This window comes from Pleurodeles waltl, chromosome 6, assembly GCF_031143425.1.
Source record: "Pleurodeles waltl isolate 20211129_DDA chromosome 6, aPleWal1.hap1.20221129, whole genome shotgun sequence".
In the NCBI taxonomy this organism is placed as follows: domain Eukaryota; kingdom Metazoa; phylum Chordata; class Amphibia; order Caudata; family Salamandridae; genus Pleurodeles; species Pleurodeles waltl.
In genome coordinates this window covers 1,015,127,881-1,015,147,726 of record NC_090445.1, presented here as the reverse complement: position 1 = coordinate 1,015,147,726, position 19,846 = coordinate 1,015,127,881, and the positions used below count along the sequence as shown (strand labels likewise).

The 19,846-nt window shown below is 43.0% G+C and overlaps 1 protein-coding gene across 2 annotated transcripts in view; it reads left to right on the top strand.

Annotated features, from left to right (window-relative positions):
- The first annotated feature begins 3,009 nt into the window (after nt 1-3,009).
- The window catches only part of MEGF6 (multiple EGF like domains 6), a 1,002,006-nt gene continuing 985,169 nt past the window's right edge, over nt 3,010-19,846 (top strand). Inside the window, exon 1 of one of the 2 annotated variants that reach the window (XM_069239937.1) lies at nt 3,010-3,511. In XM_069239937.1, the coding sequence (XP_069096038.1) occupies nt 3,426-3,511 (86 nt within the window). In that variant the 5' untranslated portion in view covers nt 3,010-3,425. The remainder of the gene's footprint in view (nt 3,512-19,846) is intronic. The other variant, XM_069239938.1, reaches the window with a different exon arrangement.

Below are 19,846 nucleotides of genomic sequence, written 5' to 3'. Positions count from 1 at the left end.
ATAGTGAAACTGATATTGTATTGAATATCAGGCTGCTGGGTGATCTGAGTAATACTAAAGTAAGAGTTTTAGGGCCAGATGTATCATTCTTCACAATAGTGATTACCTAATTGAGATTTCTTAGGAATAGCAATTAAGTAATCGCTATTGGAATGTATGAAACTCCAGGAGTTTCAAACTGCGATTCAGGGCTCGCAAATGGTCCTACCTCATTAATATTCATGAGGTAGGTCACAATTTGTGAACCATTGCGAAAGGCTACTATCACAGGGATGGTGGCCTGCTGGGCTCAGCAGACCACCATGTCTGTGATTGCTTTTCAATAAAGCAATCTTTTTTTTTTTATTCAGCCAGTTTTCCTTAAAGGAAAACAGGATGCGTTTAAAAAAGCAAAGTTTTCTTAAAAAACGTTTTTGCATGCATTCACAAGGGGAAGCGGTCCCTTGGGGACCCCTTCCTCGTTGCGAATGGGTTACCACCAATTTGAAATTGGTGGTAACTGCGATGTTTTGCGACCTCATTCACGGTCACAAAACAATCACACATATACCTCTGCGATTCGTTATTAGGAAGGGACGCCCTTGACACGCCCCTTCCTAATATTGAATCGGTATTTAGTCGCAAATCCAATTTGCGATTCTTTAACAAGTTACCAAATCGCAAATTGGACTTGTTACATACTAAAATGTATTTTTGCGATCACAAACATCGCAAAAATGTTTGATACATCCAGCCCTCTGTCTGTTGTCTAGGTTGATTAAAATGGGCTAGTGGCTCAGTACTTGTTATCTTCTCAGGCCACCCCTGTCCTGGTAGTCGACTTTTCTACCTGCCACTAGTCTGCTGGTCTCCCTGTACATATCTCTCTCTTGTGTGTTGCAGGTCAGCCTTCTGAGAAGTATGTGGGTTTATAGACATGCTTGGCATATTTGTATAGAACAATGATTGCCAATTAATGTGTCTCTTAGCGCTTTGTGTTCTTCTGGGCAGAAAAATAGCAGCGATTAAGTTTTTCTGCCACAGCAGGTGAGGGACTAAAGTGACACCATTAAATGAGTCCCCAGGTCCATGTGTGGATGGTATGCGTTTATGCTTTTAGGGTGAATGTTTTTCCTACACGTGTTTTTCTTATGATGGCACCGAGCTTAAGGCTCTCCCAACCAATGCCTAATTTGAGCCGGTGATTTCCATGCTCACACCGGCACTTAATCGTCAATGCGTCACTTATGACAGTCTGCCACATGGTTGCGCTGTCTGTCAAATTTAGAGACCAGCACAATGACAGTTGTGAATTAATTCAATATACATTAAAATGACCAATACCTGCCTCCCAAGCCATTCTTATAGCTTTGAGGACCTGGAATAGTGGGAACTGTCACACTTGTAGGGTGTGATGGTTAGTAGTTGCGTTGTTTCTGTCATTTGCAGCGCTGTCAGGGACAATGGATGGTGCAAGCGTCAGTGGCCTCCAGAAAAGGCCCTAGCGCTTATGTTTTTTTAAAGTTTTTTTTACAAATTAAGCACTGCTCCAAACTGACACAAATGAGTTAGACTTACGTCATGGGCTGCGGTTATCCCGAAAGGGGGCTCCACATTTACATGCCCCCATATACCAGTGCCACCTGTGGGAGGTAGGCAGCCAGACAAGCCGACGAAGAGACAGGTAGGCCGATGTACCAACAATTTGACAGAGAAGTATGCACCTTTCCATGGATAGGTCTTCCCAGGGTCGCCTAGTTCTGCTTTATTCAACCAGAGAAGAATAGCTCAGCTGTATGAAAATGGCGCAGTGCAGCCTGTGACAAGCAAGGGATAGCTCTGCTATCTGCACTTCGCAAGCGATCAGTCATTTAAGTAGGGATAGTCCTGCCAAGGGTGAGGGATAGCTAAGCTGTCTTTGGCAAGTGAGTGACAGCTGTGGTAACGGTGGCAAGTGAAGAGTACTTCTCCTGTCTGTGACAGTTGAGAGATAGCTCTGCTGTCAGTCTGTACTGAGAGGAAGAAAAAAAATCAGGTTTAGGAAGGAGCAGCTCCGGTGTCAGAGGAAGGGGAAGCTTTGGCCTTCTGCTACTGTCTTGGGATGGGTGACCCTTCATTCCCTGTCCTTGTGCAGGCGTTTTCGTAGAATTCCTCACGGAGAGGTGCAGACAAGAGTGCCTTGCTGTTCTCCTTCAGTTGATACCTGTTCCATATTTCAAATGTATTCAATCATCTATAGAGCCCACAGTTGAAGAGAGTGCTAAGACATTCCCGAAAACTGTCCAAATACTAGCCAAGCCATGTTAAGACAAAACCCCCACTAGCTATCATAACCATATCTGCTGAGGTGCTTAACAAAGTTCTGGCAAATGCAAATTCTCACTGTTTAACAAACCTATGCAGCGTACCAATGGTCTTAAATTTGAATAGTCACTGGAAGATCCATGAAATATCACTTAAAGTGCAAATTCTGGAGGTTTCAGAGATAAAACAACGGAGCGATCTATCAATCACTCTACGACAGACTGTTCTTACAACGAGGTATCTATTTTCGGGATAGACATTTTAATTTTTATTAGGGGACAATATCCACTTCCTTTTGTTCGAGGAGATGAGCACTTAGAATTTACTAAATCGTTGGCAAAAAATGAAAGCATGCTGCTAAAATTTTAATTTGCTTTTCGGGTTATTATTGCATGCAAATTCTGCAGAAACATAGATTTTCATAACTGCTTACCGCGCGACTACATTGTGTGTGATCTTGAGCAAATCTCTCCTCTCTTTAAAAACTGCGAGAATTTCAAGAAACGTAAATACAGTGTCCACGTGAGCTAAAGTTTCGAGGCGTGCATACAAATATAATAAGCATGTATAAGAAAAGTGAACATTTGCATTCCTAGTTGCCCCCTCCCCCAGCTCTGGGAATGTAGACAAGACGGGAGAATCATGAATCAAAGCTGCCGTGTGGTGCTACCGCTGCAGCTGCGAGGGAGGGGCGGGGCTAGCTACAGACCCCGCCCCCTCTCCGTCTCGGAGGTGTATGTATCTTGCATGCATGTCTGTTTGAATGAGGGTCTGGTTTGGGCTCGGAAGGTTGCAGGAGGCACATGGGCTTGCCGCTCGAGAGCAGTACGGTGGGCACCCCGGGCGCCTAAACCAGTGCACAGGGGGCGATCGAAGCCTCCACTGCAGTGCAGACCCCAGCCAGGGGGTCGTTTCTTTTAACTTGGCAGCCAGCGGCCAGAAGAGCTGACATCTCACAAGTGAGATCGCCACCTCGCCAGGAGCCCAGGAGGAACTGCAGTGTGATTATCTGGGATTTCGGAAACAGGCGTCTTTGGACGACCCACCTTGGCGAAGGTATTTGACTACATCCAGCAGGAGAATTAAACTTTTCTGCCCGTCTCCAAAACAATTCACTCGGGATCCCTGCAATCAGATCTGACATGGGATTCCTACAGACTTTGGGGAGCATATTGCTGCTTGCCGGTGCACATTGGACAGCAGGCGGAGTGAAACTGCTGCCTTTCATGTAAGTATTTGGAGAAAAGGATAATAAAGATGTAATAACGAGAAGCAGGCGCACGGGCAGGCAGAAGTGAAAAATCAGAGCCCAAATTGCTTTAGTCTGGTTCCGCACTACAAATGCTGCAGACCTGGGCTCTGAAGGCTGCCTTTGTGCTCTGTCCAGCTGTGGAACAGAAGGGCTTATTCTTTTTCAAAGTATGGCTGGTACATTTGTGAATGCTTCTTCCCTGTGCTTGTTCCTAATGAATGAACACATGGAGTTAACGTTCTTGTGTAGCGCCCACTACTGAGTGCATTCACCTCTAGGAGCTGCCATGTGTCTGTGAACCGAGGCTAGAGGGTGAACGAGACGTGCCCAGGATCACAGACGTTTAGTCCAGTAGGGGAAGCCGAGATATGGGCTCAACTCTCCTCTTTCGAAGTATTCGGCTTAACCATTACACCACCTCGCACGTGTGTCCCTAAATAGTTTTAAAGTGCACTCGGTGATGGTTCGGGATCAAATGCATCGCTCTGCAGAATGTGTACAAAAAATCAAAATACATAATGAGTATTTCAGGACTGAGGCAGCAATGACTGTCCTGCGCATACACACTATAAACCTCACATTGCTTCAGAGGTATTGTATTTAAAAAATCTCCTTGGAGATGGTAGAAGTCATTTCCTCTCATAAATGTTCTTCCGTGGTTTGCCCTTCCTGGGAGGTGTTGACTTTTACAGGATGTTGGCAGTGTTGAGAAAGTCGCTCTGTTTTATTGTTCATCGAGCCGTCCACCCTCCTAACTGTGCCTGTTTTATTCATCCGGGTCCTCAGCTTGGGGTCCTGGTTTATGTAATGAATTTGCTCAATTGAAATGCACGGCGAAAGCACACGTACTTAAAAGAATTCTTCTCAATGTATGTGGTATGCTTATAGCGCGCAGGGAAAATTAAGTGCATCTAGGCGCTACCGACTTTTGGCAGACAAGAACGAGTGAAGTAGAGGGGTTTTCTAAGACCAACCAGCGTGGTCAGATGGCAAGCCGGAATTGAAAGGTTGGTTTTGGGATATGTGTTCAACAATAATGACAGGACGGAGCACTAACTTTCGGTTCCAGAAGCGTGCTGCTCGCCATGAAGCGCTTTAACGCCACGCGAGGGGTAAAGCGCTAGATAAATACAGCAGTTACAACAAGGCACTATGCAATGGGGCATTCTACGTTGCCTATGGACTACAGCTCCTGTCCATCAAAAATATACTAACGTGCTTCTTAGTTTGGACCTCTTTGTGCAGTGGCACAACTGATTGAGGATGTATACATTACATAACATAACGAATCTGCCAGCAACCCAAAGAGCGCACTCCCTGGACATCTCCTGTGTCAATGAGCGTGTGAGTTATATCATGCCGCATACCATGACACTGCATGAAGTCAGTATCACTAAACTGCATGACATTCCACAGCAGAGCATGCTACAAGGCAGAAAGTAACACAACAAGACACACCAGAACATACCACAGGCCGCGATGCGTCATGTATGTTCCTCAGTGTTATGAAATGGGATGTGTGTGCAGCAGATTGGGAGTAGGGCAGGCAGTATGCTGGGGGCGGAGAGGGAGGGCAATAAATACCGAGCACTGAATGAAAAGCACCGAAGACAATAGGCAGCCTTTTGCCACTAAAATGCTAGGTAGGCATGGGGCTGCAGAGACCACCATGTGTGTGTGCCGTGTCTCTGCAGCCCCAGCGTCTCAGAGCTACACGAGTGAGGGCTTCGCAGTCAGTGTTTGGAATGCGAGTGTCCATTAAGAGTACGAACTGACCTGTGCTGTATAGAAATACAGTACACATGACTGGAATTTATAGTGCGTAGTTCTTAGTTACATATGTCTAGAATGCCTCTAAGCGCTTTATTTGTAAAAAGACATGAGCACAGAAGGTGGTTGGCCCACACACGGTTGTGAAGGGTGGAAAACAGATTTCCTTTTGTGAACAGGACTTCTGTTTCGACGGTTGACCACTTAAGAAACACATTCCCCCTGCAATACCTGTACCAGACCCACCTAAAGATAAATACCATAGAGTTGTTGAGAATATAGCATCTGTTCATTGCGGTCCACGAGCCCAGGGTGTTGGGGAATGTGTTTTCTTTTAGAACTGTCTGCTTAACATGCGTCTGTGCATGAATCTCCCCCTACACACTTTAGGAAGTACCCCATTTTCTTTGAGGTAAAGAAAAGAGACGGGGAGATGAATTTAACATTCTGTATTCATTGGCTTGAGGCTCACATTTTCTTAATAATGCGTTGTGCTTTTTTTACTGGGACGTGTAACCTACTAGGGGTCCTTTCCAAATGTTAGCCTGCTCACAAAAGCATCCTTATAAGCTGTAGTGACCTAAACTGCAAATTATGGAGAATTACATTGTCAAATACGAGTTACAGTTAAATACACTGTGTCTTCCGCAGGGAGGTATGTAGTACTGTACATCCTCCCAAAATAAAATAAAGTTAAAACAATTCTGTGTGACCCAAGTTTTCATATGTAACGAGTATGTGTTTCCTAAGCATGCTGGGGAAACTGTTGAAACTGTTTTAGTGTTAGGAAGCCCCAGTACCCCAGCTCGACTCACAGGCACAGTTGAACTGTCAAGGTGAGCCCGAGATAACCAACCTCCCAATAGGAAGATATGCCTGAGGCCAAGGAAGGAATGTGCAGGCATATATACCACGTGTTACCTAGATGGATTGAAAGAACTACCAGTTGCACAGTGGGCACACATTTTCTCACAAAAAAAAGAACTCAAAGCCACAGCTTACACAACTATTCTAACACACAAGAATAACCTTGAAGTTTACCAGCGTGCCAGCTGACCCATCCCGAGTCACGTAGACAGTGACATTCCCACAACCTTTACCAGTATATGGCCCCACATTTTCAACCAATATCTCACAAAGAGTACACAGTTCCTATGTATTAAATATGAAGGCACAGGTTCAACACCGACAGTACTAATACTCAAAAGAACAAGCCCTCAAACATCCATTAGGATGTCATGCTTCATCATAGGGCCTGTTCGACGTCAGACCGGCGCTGCAATATCTGATGGGCCCCCAGAGAGGGCACTCTGCCGGACCTCTTTAACAACAGTGTGTGCCAAAGGTAAGGGTTAGGAATGATTATAGACCTACCCTAAAAGAAAAGCAGAAGAAACCAAAAACAGAATAAAATTGCCTCAAGGACCTCCGAATTGCTAATTTTAACTATAGGGGAAGGCCTTGGTCAAGATTAAAAACACACAAATAAGGAGTGGGTGTGGAGTAGGGTTCCCCCACTCGCAAAAAAAGAGTTGCTGTTGAAGAACTATTCCCAACAGCTAGTAACTCTGGTCAAAACACATTTTCAACCTTCTCATCCTCAACTTCTGTGCTTACTACACTTTTCACCTGATCATCTCTCATGGCGTTCTTATCCAGATCATGGTTACCCTTCCTTCCACCACGCACACAAGATCCTGACCCATCCTTACCTGACACTCTCAGACTTGCCACCACTTACACAATCCATCTCAGCTCTCACCACAGTCCCTTCTTCACTGTTCTCCACACACACTCTTTCGTTTAGCATCTCACCGCCCTTCAAAAACCCCAGCCACCAAGCATTGCTGCAGCCGTCATCTCTTCTCCACCCTTTGCTCCACATTTTACAAAAGTCAGTTTAAGAGCATGATCAAGTACATTAGTCCTCTCACCGTGTTATGTTTCATACACCTTAGGTGGTTGAACATTTACTCCATCTCCTCTGCTGTTATCCACTCTACTTCTTTGGGCTGCTGCATCTAAAGGAGAAGCAAAGTTAGAGTACATAACTTTTCATTTTCCTAAAAGGGGATCTCCCAGATGTTTTATTCATTGTCGTCCTTTAAGACCTAAATATCTCCATTCCAACCTACATACACCTAAATTGCTAAATGAATGATTCCTTTTATCACTCGGTTGAATCACTCAACTACACCGTTGCCACTAGGATGCTGCAAGGCAGTATTCAATACTCAAACTCAGCAAACAATTCTTATTCTTTTTGACTTAGACTTCGCTACAACTACCACTTCCAACTCATCACTTCACAAACAAATCTCATGGCATATAGCTGAAAAAATAAAGTTAAAAACTGTGCTTTGTTTGGAACTCAAATGTGGAACAATTGAAACTCACCAGATATGTTTTCTAAATCATACAACACATTTCATAATCTGCTGAATTTTAGTGGTTTTGTGTGTTTGAACCTCAAACATGTCTCAGTTTTTAACTGTGGCACACAGTAGACTCTCCAGAATAAAGATGATCACCAAGCTATGTTTTCAGCTCACCCTCTCACTCCTTCCAATGAAGGCTGAATTTGCATAGTGCAGGATTAATCCACCTTCTTTCTACAGTGGACAACATAAGCGCTCCTTTGGCAGATCAAGTATATGTGATGGATCCTGCGACTCCGCCAGGTGCTCTATTGCCTGAAAGGCATACTATGATTAAGACCACAGAAGTATGCAATTCTTCACCCACTGGGTTTTTCACATAATTATGGATTTGCCTCATAACTCCTCACCAGTTGCATAGTTTGCAGATATTAAAAAAGTTTGCTTCTAGCTCAAATGGATCAAAAGTTACTAAAAGGCAGCAGGATGTATTGCCACACAGTGGGAGGCCCTTCCAAAGGTCCCCTTTAGTAGCTTATGGCTGTATTTATGTGTTAAAGTGGTACTAACCGGGTGTCCTTTACTAAAACAGTGCTAACATGGGTAAACATGAAAAAATAATGAAATATTATTCTCACAAAATGTGTTGTTCTACGCCGCATAATTTACCTTTTCTTGCCTTGTAATTTGGTCCTCGCCTGCTGCATAATTCCAGTGGCACCGACTACGATATACGTTACAATACCACTATGCCAAAACTTAAGAGCTGGATAATTCCCTATATTCCTTAGTGCCTTGGTACTTTCAGTAATCTTGCTGGCTTTAAAACTGTGCCATGCTTTTCCACTGCTGCCTTCCCAACAGTCTTTGCCCTACTTCCACCAAAACAAGGATATTTAAAAGAACCAAAGCCAACTGTAATGGCCCCTTGTAGGAGCCACAAAATCACAGGTGAGGTACCACTCTGTGGTATACTTTTACTCTTCCTTTCGAGAACTGGAAACACCTAGCCCCGTGGAGTAGTGTCCTGGGGTTTGGTAGCAGGCAGAGCATACATTTGTAGAGAATACCTCTTCAGATGAAAGGCTTGTCCCCGTGGTGATTAGTATATATCTGGCCTGTGGCCTTCTAGAGCACATCTAGCAAACCACAGTGAACTTTGATCCGGATGCAAAGGTTCCAGAACAATCAGCCTCGGAAGGGCTTCCTCAGGAATTGAAACAGCAGCCTTGCTGTAGGACGCAACATGGCTGTATCAAACTCGCTCCTCCTCAAAGCAAATACAGCCCGAATCGCCATCTGAGTGGGGAGACAAATTCTCACTTTGAGATGTATCAGTATAAACAACCAGTTATTTCAGCACCAAAATGCTGGCATATGAATGAACGAGCTCTTTACAAATGCGGAATAATATTTTGTAGAGTTTCTGGTATTTTACACTGGACTTCAGGCCCCAGCGCCTGTTTCCCCTGGCTGTTCCCATGGGACCATCAACACGGTTTGCGATGGGCTAACAACACAGCAGAGTATTTATCGTTTGCTGAATATTTGCTACTCACAACCACCTGATACCAAACACAGGGCCAAAGACATAACTACTCTCTTAAACCTACACTAATTTCTGCCCTTCCCTTTGCAACTGAATAGCTCTCTCACTCCCGGTCCTCCACATTTAGGCACCCTCTTTCTCCTGGGGGCTGTTCACCAGTTCCTGGGTATATCCAGCTGCCCTCGATCATCAATGGTGAGAACATACTTCACCCTGAAATTTCTTTCTCCGTGCATTCGCCACCATTCCACACCACAACTACACCATACAGCCTTCATGTTCCAACAAACATTCACACATCTCCTCCAGCCTCCAGGACTCTTCTCAGCACTATCCTTTCATATGTCTACTGCAATATATTCCCATCTACCTTAACCGTGAAAGTACAGATCTTCACTCTGTTGCAATGCATTACACTTTAGGTGCTATGTTCCACTAGGAAGTCTGTGATACCTCAATTGATTGAATTCCCTTCTACTGAACTCTGCATGCAAGTTGTTAGTACAAATTCGGGATCACCAGCTCAGCCACTCATTCTTCAAAACTGCTAAACTTAGTGGGTTTGAGTTGGGTGGCAGCAGACTTGTGTGGCCTTGCACACTCCAGACTGCTAATGTGTTCATCCATAATGTTTGGAGGACCATTGGGCTGAGATGAGGGTATATAGCTGGTAATTTACAGAGATCGTTCATTTGAGGTAATCAGATTTCTACTTGTGACTGCAGATGCTTGACAGGCTGGCTGCTGATTGGGCAATGGCCTACAGGCACCACATTCTTTCAGTTTTGAACACTTTACCGTGCCGCAAGCACGTAACTAGGGTGGGATCCTTCTCAACGAGTAAAATTGCTGATTGACTGGGAGGTCAGAAAGGCACAAGAGCTGCTGCTAAAGCTCAAACCCCCTTCCAGTAGTCCAATAATAAGATGCATGCTCTATTTAAAACATGCATGATCTCCTAGGCCCAGTACGCACTATATAAAATGATAAATAAATAAAAAAAGTAACTTGTAATGTAAAACTCATACCATCTATTGCTGGTTCTTAGAACAGTAGTTAGTGCGAGGTACTTGTATGTCAATTCCTTTTCAGAATGTTTTGTATGTGACTTCCTATTGGAAGATTGGTGGTTCAGGGGCTATCATGTGATTTAAACCATTTCACCAGCTATTGCATGTGAGTTAATGGCGTTAACACAAAATGAATGGATCCCTCTTCAGTAGTGATAAGGAGGTCCTGGGCTTCCATATCTCACAGATTTTCATAAGTTTTCCACTGAATGGGCCACCCTCAAGGGCACCCTAACGCACGCCAGATACTGCAGGGGTTTGCATTTTGCCCCTGATGTGGCTATGAGTCTGGAGAAACATCCTTTTCAAAGAAAACCCCATGCACAGCTGACCCCTCTTAAGTCTAATCTCTAAACATGACAGCAGCATTTTTCTCCCGTGGAGTCTCCAATGCAGTGACATGTAGGGTTCTGGGTATTGGTTGAACAACCAGGAAAACTATTATTGCATATAAACACATTAAAAGGACGACTGGCAGTGTTTGTAGCTGAGAGGAGACAGGAATAGTTCCCAGGATAAAAACGCACTGACAAAGCCAGTAATTCTGACTACTCCGTTTAGACATGCAAACTGCATTTTTGCATGCTGTGTGGACATACATTAAATCCAGACCTACTGGCCATTCCAGTGCTTTTGCTTTAAGCCGAAAGCTCTTGTGCTCCTTTGTATATATGCATGTATGTGTGGGTGTGCATGTGTGTAAACATGTTTACATATATGTCCCACACATAATTCCTCACTAAACCATTTAAATAGGCCTCCTGCAAAGGAACCGCATGACTGTTTCTGAATACAATGCATGTATGATTTGAAAAAATGTAATATTTGATGAGTCATTGTTTTTTGGGACGTTAAACATTCCCTCATGCAATGCAGCGCAAGCACTCCTTAGGAGTGATCCATCAAACAGACACTCAAACTGCACTGCTGTCAAGCAGGACATGCAGACAACTCTAACTCAAAGTACAGGCCTGATATGGTGGCACATTGATCTAAGCAAGTCTACTGTCACGGCCCATGCGTGATATAGTGGGCACATTGATCTAAGCAAGTCTACTGTCACGGCCAATGCGTGGTGTTTATATTGGAATATAACAGAAGTGTGTAGTAAGAGTTATTTTTCCCCTGTCATCTCATGATAAATTTGGGAAAAACAGAAGTTCAACAAATGTACGTTGCAAGGTTGCCTGCATTTGAGATTTTCAGAAACATTAGAACATGCGTTCAGCAGATGTGGTAGTTGTCTGTTACCAACGGAGCAGCAGGCGGAGCTCTTTACACGCTCACCTTAAAAGTCACTGTCTGCCCTGAAGATGGGCAGTGCCGGGATGGCATAGGTGAAGCTGAAGTAACACATATAAGCCAGGAAAGTTCTGATGACGACATATGACGTCAGAATGGTACACTCATTACAGAGGAGACTAAGGGGAATACTTATAAGCCCCTAGTGCCACCATGCACCACATTAGCGTCACTTTTTGTGATGCTAATGTGGCCCAACGAGGCCAAAACCCTCGCACCATATTTACAAAGTGGTGCAATGCATACAGTGCACCACTTTGTAACCCTTTGCGCTGCATTATGCCTGCGCCAGGCATAATGTATGCAAAGGTGGCGTTCAGATTTCCTTGCGTATTTTACAGCACTTTTAACGCCTGTTCAGAGCAGGCGTTAAAAGGGGGCTTCCGTTATGTATAATGGGCCTCTTTGTACTCTGAAGGAGTAGTGTCAATATTTTGGCGCTACTCCTGCAGAGTACATCAATAGCGTCAATAAAAATTATGCTATTCCCCCCTACTCTGCGCCTTGGTGCTTCGTATCTTAGATATGGAGCACACATGGTGGCGGTAGTGGGGGCGCTATAGGGCGCAAGGAAAGTGGCGCTGCCCTAAGTGCAGCACCACTTTCCTTAAATATGCCCATAAATTTGCACCCTAAAATGACTCAAAGTGTCTTGAGGAACAAGAAAAGAAATAGAAGAAATACCACTAGGAAACAGGAAACAACAGAGATTGTGCTGCAACTGTGCTGCCATCTTGTGCTGAACCTTGTTGGTTATTGGCACTTTGTAATTCTGACCTGGATTATTGCTGTTAAGAGCTGTTACTGCACTCTACTGTGGAGAAGAGTTGACCTAGAAATACTCCACTCGCTGAAGAGAAAAATAGACATAAAACAAATCCACAATTCTTGTTATATTACACTACTGCAAAGGAAATGTGTGCACAGAAAACAGACTTTTGTTTATTTTGTCATTATCCCTCCAAAACATTTATGTCACGGATGATAACCTGGTTAGAGCATTTGGTTAACACGGACATGTGCCTTAGTTTTCTGTTCTTTTAGGGTCAGTGTAAGATCCCATTGGCTAGTCACCTGTTTGCTTGAAACCATAGGAACCCTATTGAAGGAGCAAATAAACTTCACTTAAAAACTTAATGCTTGGTCTGTTCACTGTCACTTGTCCCAATAAAATTACTTTTCTTTGACGTTTATGTGTCTGAGATTTCTGCACCAATACATGACACACTAGGGGGATCTGATAAAAAAAGCAATGCGAAGGGAAGCAAGGATAAATGTGTTTTAAATGCAGGAAATGGAGATAGAAGTAGAATACAACATAAAAAATGGCAATTGATACAGTCACCATAAAGGGGATTGCGGTTTCAGGCTTATCTTATCCTGTTATTTCAGACAGTGTGTCTGGGAATGGAAAAAAGAGCAACAAGTATATGAAAATGTGTTTTGCTGATGTAAAATCTGTTGGAAATGGAGTGATATTATGAACGTTTGAATTAAAAGATAGAGAAGATAAAGGAAAGTTACATGATGGCATGTGAGGACCATGGACTTTAGGTTGGAAGGATCAGAGGCATTTGTATAACACTACAGCCTAATATCAATAAAGAAGTGCTAGATGCAGGAGACAGCCTAATTATTGAGAAAACAGACTACACATATTTCCAGAGGTTTTGAATGAAAAATTATAAGGTTGAAGGATGTTCCACACAGTGTAAGAGTGAAAGAATGAGCAATACTAATGGTGCATGGCAAGTGCATGGCAAGGGAGTAGCCAGAAAATTAAACCCCCCCACTTGAGCCATGCCACTAGTCATATCGAGAATGCCAAGCAAGCAGACCTGGCCCGCTTGAACATTTCCCTCACCCTTTCATTCTGCGTCCACCCTTCTATCTATCCATCCATTCCCTTCGATCTATTAATTCATGTATTTGTCCATCCTTCACCTTTACTTCCACCCATCATCCATCCTTTAACCCTTTCAAATATACATCCATCCTTTCTTGCAATCACCCATCAATGCCTCCATATATCCATCCTTTCACTCTTCCTTAGATGTCTATTCTTCATCCTTCGATCCATTCACCCTTTCACCTACGTATTCCTTTGCTATTCCATCCTTCCTTTCACTTTTCCATCCATTCCTACTCTTTCATCACCCTTTCTTCATTATTCCGGTTATATTTCCTTCAATTCTCTATCCGTTCTTTCTTGCCACCCATCTTTTGTCTTTCACTTGCTCTGTTTTCTCTCTCATGGTCACTTTTTCAATGTGTCGTTTTTTGTAATTTTCCATATTGTCACCAGTTCATAATTTCTCGTTCTGATTTCTTTGCTGTGCATGCAAGCCTATCTCCCACGCCCCCCTGTCATGGTACACCCTGCAATATTGTTTGAGCACTTTGTCTGCAGGACTGCGGACAGAACATGCCCACAAACACCAAATTAAGGTTTAGGGTAACCGAGTTAAGCCGCCCATGGGGCCCAGTGGCAGACCAGCCTTAAGATGCTTAAGTGAGGGCTTCTCTACGCCAGTGGTGCACAGTCTAGCAAAAAGTAATTGATCCGAGGAAGAAGTTTTCTTCTGATAAGGAAATACTCCTATCAGTTGAGATTAATCTGTATTCAGCGTAATGGAGGATCTATTACATCCCTAATTTATGTCTTAGATGTCGTTGATTGCATCTGTGGACTCTTCCAATTCATGCTAAGGCAGAGCCTCTATGGTTGAAGTCTTTCAAAGACATTTGTATGAATTGTTAAATAGGATAGGAATAAATTACATTTAAAAATGTATTCTGCTGATGCAGTTATGCAAGGTAGTGCATTTGGTAGGCTGCAAAGATTCTTGGACATCTTCTGCACAAATGGTCTCACTGCAGAATGTTGAAAATATAGATCTATGGTGCCAAATGTGACACAAGAACAGTGCCAAGCATTGGCAAAGCCAATAGGTCTTGCTTATGCAAGAGTTCCTGTTTTAGCCATGCTGTACACCAGTGAGGCTGCTGTTCAGCCTGGCTAAAAGTTAGTGGCATAGAGGAGAGACCCATGGTGTGTCGCTGAGTGGAGTGGGGAAGAGTGGAGTAGAGTGCTTTAGAGTGGAGTGGCAGAGAGTGTCATGTATTGAAGTTGCATAGTTTGGAGTTGAGTAGAGTGGGATACACTGGATTGGCATAGAGTAGAGTTGACTGCTGTAAAGTATGTTGGCATAGAGTGTTGCAGAGTATAGTGGCGTAAAGTGCAGTGGCATTGAGGGCAGTGGCACTGAATTCAGTGGCATACAAGGCAACGTCATAAAATGCAGTGGCTATATTAAAGTGGTTATAGTAGAGTGCAGTGGTACAGAGTGGAGTGGTGCAGAGTAGAGTGATGCAGAATACAGTAGCACAGAGTACAGTAGCTCAGAGTAAGGTGATCTAGAGTGCAGTGGTGTAGAGTGAGGGTGACATAGGGTAGAGTGACATAGAGTGGTGCATAGTGGAGTGGTGTAGAGTTGAGTGATGCAGAGGACAGTGACACAGAGTAAAGTTGAGTGGCATAGAGTGCAGTGGCATAGAGTGCAGAGTAGACTGAAGTGGCATAAAGAGCAGTGGCATAGAGAGGTGCAGAGCAGAGTAGCATAGAGTGGTGTAGAGTATAGTGACATATAGTGCAGTGGCAGAGAGTGCGGTGTTTGCAGAGTGGAGTGTCAGTGTACAGTGGAGTAGAGTGCCGTAGAGAACAGTGTCATAGATTACAGTAATATAGAGTAGAGCGCAGTGGCATTGAGTGCAGTGACATAGAGTACAGTGGCATATATTGCAATGTTGCAAAGTGGAGTAGAGTGGCATTGAGTGCAGTGGCGATGAGTAGATCGCTTCAGAGTACAGTGAAGTAGCGTAGAGTGGAGAGGTACAGAGTAGAGTGCAGTTGCATTGTGGCATAGGGTGTAACTGCATAGTGTAAAGTAGTATAGAGTGCAATGGCATTGTGCTATGATGCAGAGTAGATTAGAGTGGCGTACAGTGGATTAACAGATTGCCAGGGCATAGAGTTGAGTGTTACAGAGTAAAGTGCATTGGCATAGAGTGTATTGGCATATACTGCAGAGTGGTGTAGAGCAGAGTGGCGTAGAGTGGATCTGTGCAGAGTAGATTTGTGTGGCCTAGAATGGAGTGGTGTAGAGTGCAGTGGTGAAGAGTACAGTGGTGTAGAGTTGAGTGGCGAAGAGTGCATTGGCATAGAGTAGAGTGGTACAGGGTGGAGTAGAGAGGCATAGTGTGAAGTGGCATAGAGTGAAGTGGTGTAGAGTGGAGTGATGCAGAATGCAATGGACCAGTGTAACGTAGATTGGTGCAGAGTAGATTGCAGTGCTGTGGAGTGGTGCAGAGTAGAGTGGAGTTGCATAGAGCGGAGTATGCATGGTATGGTAGTGCACTGCCATTACAGATAACATATTTTGAAATGACAATTACATTTTCACAGACATAGAGTTTTACTAATAAAACTATACAATGCACAAACGAAAATGTGTGGAAATTACACCACCTTTTGTAATGATTTATTTTGATCATATTAAAGTATTTGTTTCCAACGTACTTCAGAAAAAAACTAAAACGTGCTTCATTTGTGTTACTGATTCTGATATATTCTGAAATACTTACACACTTCATTTAAATGTTGTCATATGATAGAGAAAAACTCTTTCCCACCCCAGTATCCAGCAAGATTTTCACATACATCCTCTCACTTTGAAGTCAAAAAAAGAAAAGTAAACCAGCACCCTTGAAAGAAAGCGCCTGATATTTGACATTGTCCTTTGAATGCTCAGCAAATGTGACAAGATAAGAAGATTTAAAGGACTGTTAATAGAAAGGGAGTTTGTGGATGGATACAGTAAACATGGTTTAGGCAATGGGAAGGACAAATTGAACCTGGAAAGCCTAAGGTAAATAAAGCCGGCTAATAGAAAGCCAAAAAATGTGAGCTACAAACCCAAGCATCCAATGGGAATCAATAGACGGAATGCATTCGTAGGTCAACTTCTGAAAGCCCCCAAGTTGTCTTTAGCAAACCAGACAGCTGCACTGTCTGGTAGCCTGTGACCAAAAAAGGAGTGAAATTTGAAAGTGAATTTGCTGTGATCGATCAAGGAAGCTCTTATTGCCCAAAGCAAGAATGTTATATTGCTCTCCTAGGTTTTGCTTCATTCTATTGGAAATTTGAAGAGTTTTCTAGAGAAAACATATCCCCAGAAATTATCAATGAAAAAAGTATTTTTTTAAAAAGGTGTGGAATAGTCATGAACCCTTTGTATACATAAAAACATAGACAAAACCAATTAGTTTTGCCTTGTTGACATATTCGATTTGTCAGTGCTTTTTTTTCCAATGCTAGGCAGCATGGGCAAAAAAAAAGTGAAGGAAAAAAGAAAAGGAAAGGAAAGCGACTGACTGCATCATTCTACATGCGTGGTTATGCATGAAAACCCATGCGCTGTTAGGAGTCACCATACATGTGTGCAACTACGCAATTATGCAGGCAACGTTTTCCCTTTTTTCTCATTTACTGATCCAAACTGGCAGACACCACATAGATTGTTAAATAACAAAGAAAAAATGTATTAGTTCGAAAGTGCTTTTTGGAGTGCTTGGCAGCTGCAAGGATCTCTAAAAAACATACATATATTTATTTAAAGGACCACAAGGATGGGGAGCAAGTGAGGGTGAGTGGGTGCAGCAACCGGAAGTGGACGACACGAGGGAGCAACAGCAGTGTACAAAAACAAACTTTCAAATACCGAGCGGCTCAACAGCAACTGGCAGCTGCAGGGCCTGCCAAAAAAATGTAATAAAAAAAACATTCAAAAGACTAACGGGGAAGCAAGGATTGGGGTCTATGGGGTGAACCATACGAGAGAGAGAGAGAGCAAAAAAATGCATGCATTCACTTTGGAGTTCCTTAAATGTGAGCAGCGGAAGGATATGAATCAGCCAATCAAATGGATGGTCAAAAAAGGAGAGGAAAGCCAATTAATAAGAAGCAAGAAAATGAGAGTGGCAATTATGCTACGAATTGCAAACTATGGGTGGTCTCTAAGCCCCTGTAAAATTTAAGATTCTGGAATGTCCACTAGAGGTTTTCACCTGCAGACAGCTAAAAGTAAAAATGCGATTTGGAAAGCACAACTGCAGCAGGGTTGTAATTCCTAGGCTGTTAGATCTGCAATGACTGATAAGCACAGACGGGGTTAGGTGCAGAATTTGGAGATTAAATCAAATATGGTGAACATGCCATTGCATTTCCATGGTGTTTGTTAAGGCCAACTAGATAGATGTATTTTTTCACGGAGTCAGATATTTTGGGACATGTATATGAAACTGAACATTTCAGGAAGTTTGCGCAGAAACTGAGTTTCTGTTCAGAAGTGAGCACAAACTTTTGACATCAGGTTTGATACAGGTGGACTGTTTACATCGACAACAGGGGTTTGCTAATCTTTTAAAGGGACTGGGAGACTACAAATTGTGTTTGATTTTAGTGCCATTCGTTAAAAATGCGGGGGCAGTTATTTTTTTAATCAAGAATCAAATGGAAAAGAATGCGAAGGACCAATGTGATAGGTGCACAGTGGCATCTGTGGGGAACATGATGAAAAGAACAGCTGAGAGGAAGTGTGGACCAGAGGGTGTCGGGGAGTTGTGTACATTTGGGTGTGTTGTTGAAGAAGACGAGTCTTTAAGAGAATAATGTATAGGCCTGGGAGTTAAGAAAAGGCTTGGTTGATGATGGACTCTTCATAGTGAGGTAGAATAGCAGGGTGCCTCCTTCATGATGTTAGGAAACAACCTAGTGTTTGGTAGTATATGCCCTACTAAGTGCTGAGTGTGGGGCACGCTTTAATGGCCTGTTATAAGCTTTGATGGTAGAAAGCACAGCAAGATGTTGTGCATTAAATGAGAGCGGTGATAAAATTGAACAGACTTAAAGTCCACCACTGTGTGCCATTTTTCGGCAAAGCATGGCCTCCTTGGGGAAAAGTGGTAAAAAATATTGCTCTGCCTATTCAGGTTGCTAAAGGTTCTGGTACATCATACAGTGGCAACAGCCTATATTTGAACTCTGGGGACACATTCGCCAAAACTCTGGCAATCTACTAGCTCAGTCAATTAAGTTTTGGGTTGCCAGTTTTAGTTTCTAATGTTCAACAATGGAACACATAGGGAGTGGGTGAAAAATGTAGCATTTTCCATTTGAACTCTCATAGGCAAATTTCCCCACAGTCAGAGCAAAAACTGCTGAACGGATTTATACAAAATTTGGCATGAATGCAGAGTTTCAGTCAGAAAATGAGCTTATTTTTATTTGGTTTAAAACCTTTTAGCAGTTTTGTAGATATAAGCCTTTGAATAAGGCGCTGTGTGGGCTTGAAAAAAACGAAAACGTTGGCATATTTTATCAGTTGAAGAGCCATTTGTTAATCTGCTCTTAACCTTGGCACAATGACCATTATGCTTGAACTTTGGCAGACACAGAACTTTGGATTCCTATTGGTATTTTCACATTTTTGCATATCCATAAAGGGGGTGCCCACTTAAAAATGGGTCAGGAAAAAAGCGTTCATTTGCTAATAATTTTGGCAATGTGTTATGAAGCTGGACAAAATGTGGCACGAGCTATATAGGATTTGTTTCCTATTGGTATGTCAGGTGATAATCCATCAGGGGAACATAGTTAATAGGGTCCATAAAATGTTTATTTGCTTATAAATTTGGAGGTCTTTGATCAATCTGTTTCAAGATTGGCAAGTAGCCAGCAAGTGAAGCTTAGTACAAGTATATCAGTTTACCTGAAGATCCACAGGGGGCTGGGGGCAAACTTAAAGAGGAGGATCAAAATTCTTTGTGACTTGCTACTGACTTTGGCACTGTTTCATGAATCTTAACATGTGTAACCATCTTTTACTATTTGTAGGTTAATGTAGATCAGTTAAGGGCAGCCTAGTTAAAAAGCGGGGGGAAAAGAGTTCATTTGCTAATAACATTGGCACTGTGCGATGAATCTGCACCTAATTCGGGAAAAGATTGGAAGGTCTGGGGTTTTGATTGGTATGTCAAGTTCTGTGCCAGTCCATTAAGAGGGGCATGTGGGGTGGGCTGTAACATTTGACTTTGTGCATAACTTTAGCACTGTTTGATGACTGCATCAAGAGTGTCAGTCAGCTGGCAAGTTTTACCCAGTGGAGATATTTCAGGTTTTGTC